The sequence below is a fragment of the Hemibagrus wyckioides genome, linkage group LG22 (genome assembly GCF_019097595.1).
Source record: "Hemibagrus wyckioides isolate EC202008001 linkage group LG22, SWU_Hwy_1.0, whole genome shotgun sequence".
NCBI lineage: Eukaryota > Metazoa > Chordata > Actinopteri > Siluriformes > Bagridae > Hemibagrus > Hemibagrus wyckioides.
In genome coordinates this window covers 3238241-3240740 of record NC_080731.1, presented here as the reverse complement: position 1 = coordinate 3240740, position 2500 = coordinate 3238241, and the positions used below count along the sequence as shown (strand labels likewise).

Below are 2500 nucleotides of genomic sequence, written 5' to 3'. Positions count from 1 at the left end.
GATGTCTTGTGTGTCAGACTCCACACACACACACACACCAGTGGGTACTGTAGGGGATGTCTTGTGTGTCAGACTCCACACACACACACACACACACCAGTGGGTACTGTAGGGGATGTCTTGTGTGTCAGACTCCACACACACACACACACACACACACACACAAACACACACACACACACCAGTGGGTACTGTAGGGGATGTCTTGTGTGTCAGACTCCACACACACACACACACACACCAGTGGGTACTGTAGGGGATGTCTTGTGTGTCAGACTCCACACACACACACACACCAGTGGGTACTGTAGGGGATGTCTTGTGTGTCAGACTCCACACACACACACACACACACCAGTGGGTACTGTAGGGGATGTCTTGTGTGTCAGACTCCACACACACACACACACACACCAGTGGGTACTGTAGGGGATGTCTTGTGTGTCAGACTCCACACACACACACACACACCAGTGGGTACTGTAGGGGATGTCTTGTGTGTCAGACTCCTGTCGTGGACTCGGAGTGACACAAGGCACAGAGGCAGTATGACATCTGGAGGCAGACATGTTGGAGAGGGACTGATATCTCTGCACTCCACTCATCCACCTCTTCCTACAGAGAGAGAGAGAGAGAGAGAGATTTCTTGAATTTTCCATCATAGCATCGATCTCATTATAATGCCTGCATAATGTTTACACTGCTGCTGTTGAACACTCGATTCTGATTGGTCCATCTGCAGCTAATCACAGCTTTTAATTGCTCCTTCTAATATGTTACCATTTCTATAGCAACAGCTATACAGGGAAACTAGAAATAAAATATATATAAACTTTATAAAAAGTGTAAATGTATGAGACACAATAGAACAGAATGATTTGAGGAAGGATCTCACTTGGCTTGGAGATCCAGAGTGTCGATTAATCTCAGAGATAATTCCTGAGATCTTTCTGTAAACATCAGCTTCATTTCCTCCAACATGGCCGCCTTCTCCTGGCTGAACACGGTGGAGGTGATGGAACGTTCTGAACTGAACAACAAGAACAACAAAAGGGTTAAAGATAAAAACCAGATGGATGTTTACATTTCAAGTGTGTCTAGGAGTAGAATCTATAGGGCTAGAGTGTGTGTAGGGGTGGAATGTATAGGAGTAGAGTATGTGTAGGGGTGGAATGTATAGGAGTAGAGTATGTGTAGGGGTGGAATGTATAAGGGTAGAGTGTGTGTGTAGGGGTAGAGTATGTGTAGGGGTGGAATGTATAAGGGTAGAGTGTGTGTGTAGGGGTGGAATGTATAGGAGTAGAGTATGTGTAGGGGTGGAATGTATAGGAGTAGAGTATGTGTAGGGGTGGAATGTATAGGGCTAGAGTGTGTGTAGGGGTAGAATGTATAGGGCTAGAGTGTGTGTAGGGGTGGAATGTATAGGAGTAGAGTGTGTGTAGGGGTAGAATGTATAGGAGTAGAGTGTGTGTAGGGGTAGAATGTATAGGAGTAGAGTGTGTGTAGGGGTAGAATGTATAGGGCTAGAGTGTGTGTAGGGGTAGAATGTATAGGAGTAGAGTGTGTGTAGGGGTAGAATGTATAGGAGTAGAGTGTGTGTAGGGGTAGAATGTATAGGGCTAGAGTGTGTGTAGGGGTGGAATGTATAGGAGTAGAGTATGTGTAGGGGTGGAATGTATAGGAGTAGAATATGTGTAGGGGTGGAATCTATAAGGGTAAAGTGTGTGTGTAGGGGTAGAGTATGTGTAGGGGTGGAATGTATAGGAGTAGAGTGTGTGTAGGGGTGGAATGTATAGGAGTAGAGTGTGTGTAGGGGTAGAATGTATAGGGCTAGAGTGTGTGTAGGGGTGGAATGTATAGGAGTAGAGTGTGTGTAGGGGTAGAATGTATAGGAGTAGAGTGTGTGTAGGGGTAGAATGTATAGGGCTAGAGTGTGTGTAGGGGTGGAATGTATAGGAGTAGAGTGTGTGTAGGGGTGGAATGTATAGGGGTAGAGTATGTGTAGGGGTGGAATGTATAGGAGTAGAGTATGTGTAGCGGTGGAATGTATAGGGGTAGAGTATGTGTAGCGGTGGAATGTATAGGGGTAGAGTATGTGTAGGGGTGGAATGTATAGGGGTAGAGTATGTGTAGGGGTAGAATGTATAGGGGTAGAGTATGTGTAGGGGTGGAATGTATAGGGCTAGAGTGTGTGTAGGGGTGGAATGTATAGGAGTAGAGTATGTGTAGGGGTGGAATGTATAGGAGTAGAGTGTGTGTAGGGGTGGAATGTATAGGGGTAGAGTATGTGTGTAGGGGTGGAATGTATAGGGGTAGAGTATGTGTAGGAGTGGAATGTATAGGGGTAGAGTGTGTGTGTAGGGGTGGAATGTATAGGGGTAGAGTATGTGTAGGAGTGGAATGTATAGGGCTAGAGTGTGTGTAGGGGTGGAATGTATAGGGGTAGAGTATGTGTAGGAGTGGAATGTATAGGGCTAGAGTGTGTGTGTAGTGGTGGAAT

General features: G+C 45.9%; 1 protein-coding gene across 4 annotated transcripts in view; it reads right to left on the bottom strand.

The window, feature by feature from the left end:
- Positions 1-2500, bottom strand: part of LOC131343048 (coiled-coil domain-containing protein 60-like) — a 25387-nt gene that overhangs the window by 1870 nt on the left and 21017 nt on the right. For all 4 annotated transcript variants that reach the window (XM_058374416.1, XM_058374417.1, XM_058374418.1 and 1 more), the window contains exons 11-12: positions 896-1030; positions 472-615 (exon numbers count right to left, since the gene is read on the bottom strand). In XM_058374416.1, the coding sequence (XP_058230399.1) occupies positions 472-615; positions 896-1030 (279 nt within the window). The remainder of the gene's footprint in view (positions 1-471; positions 616-895; positions 1031-2500) is intronic.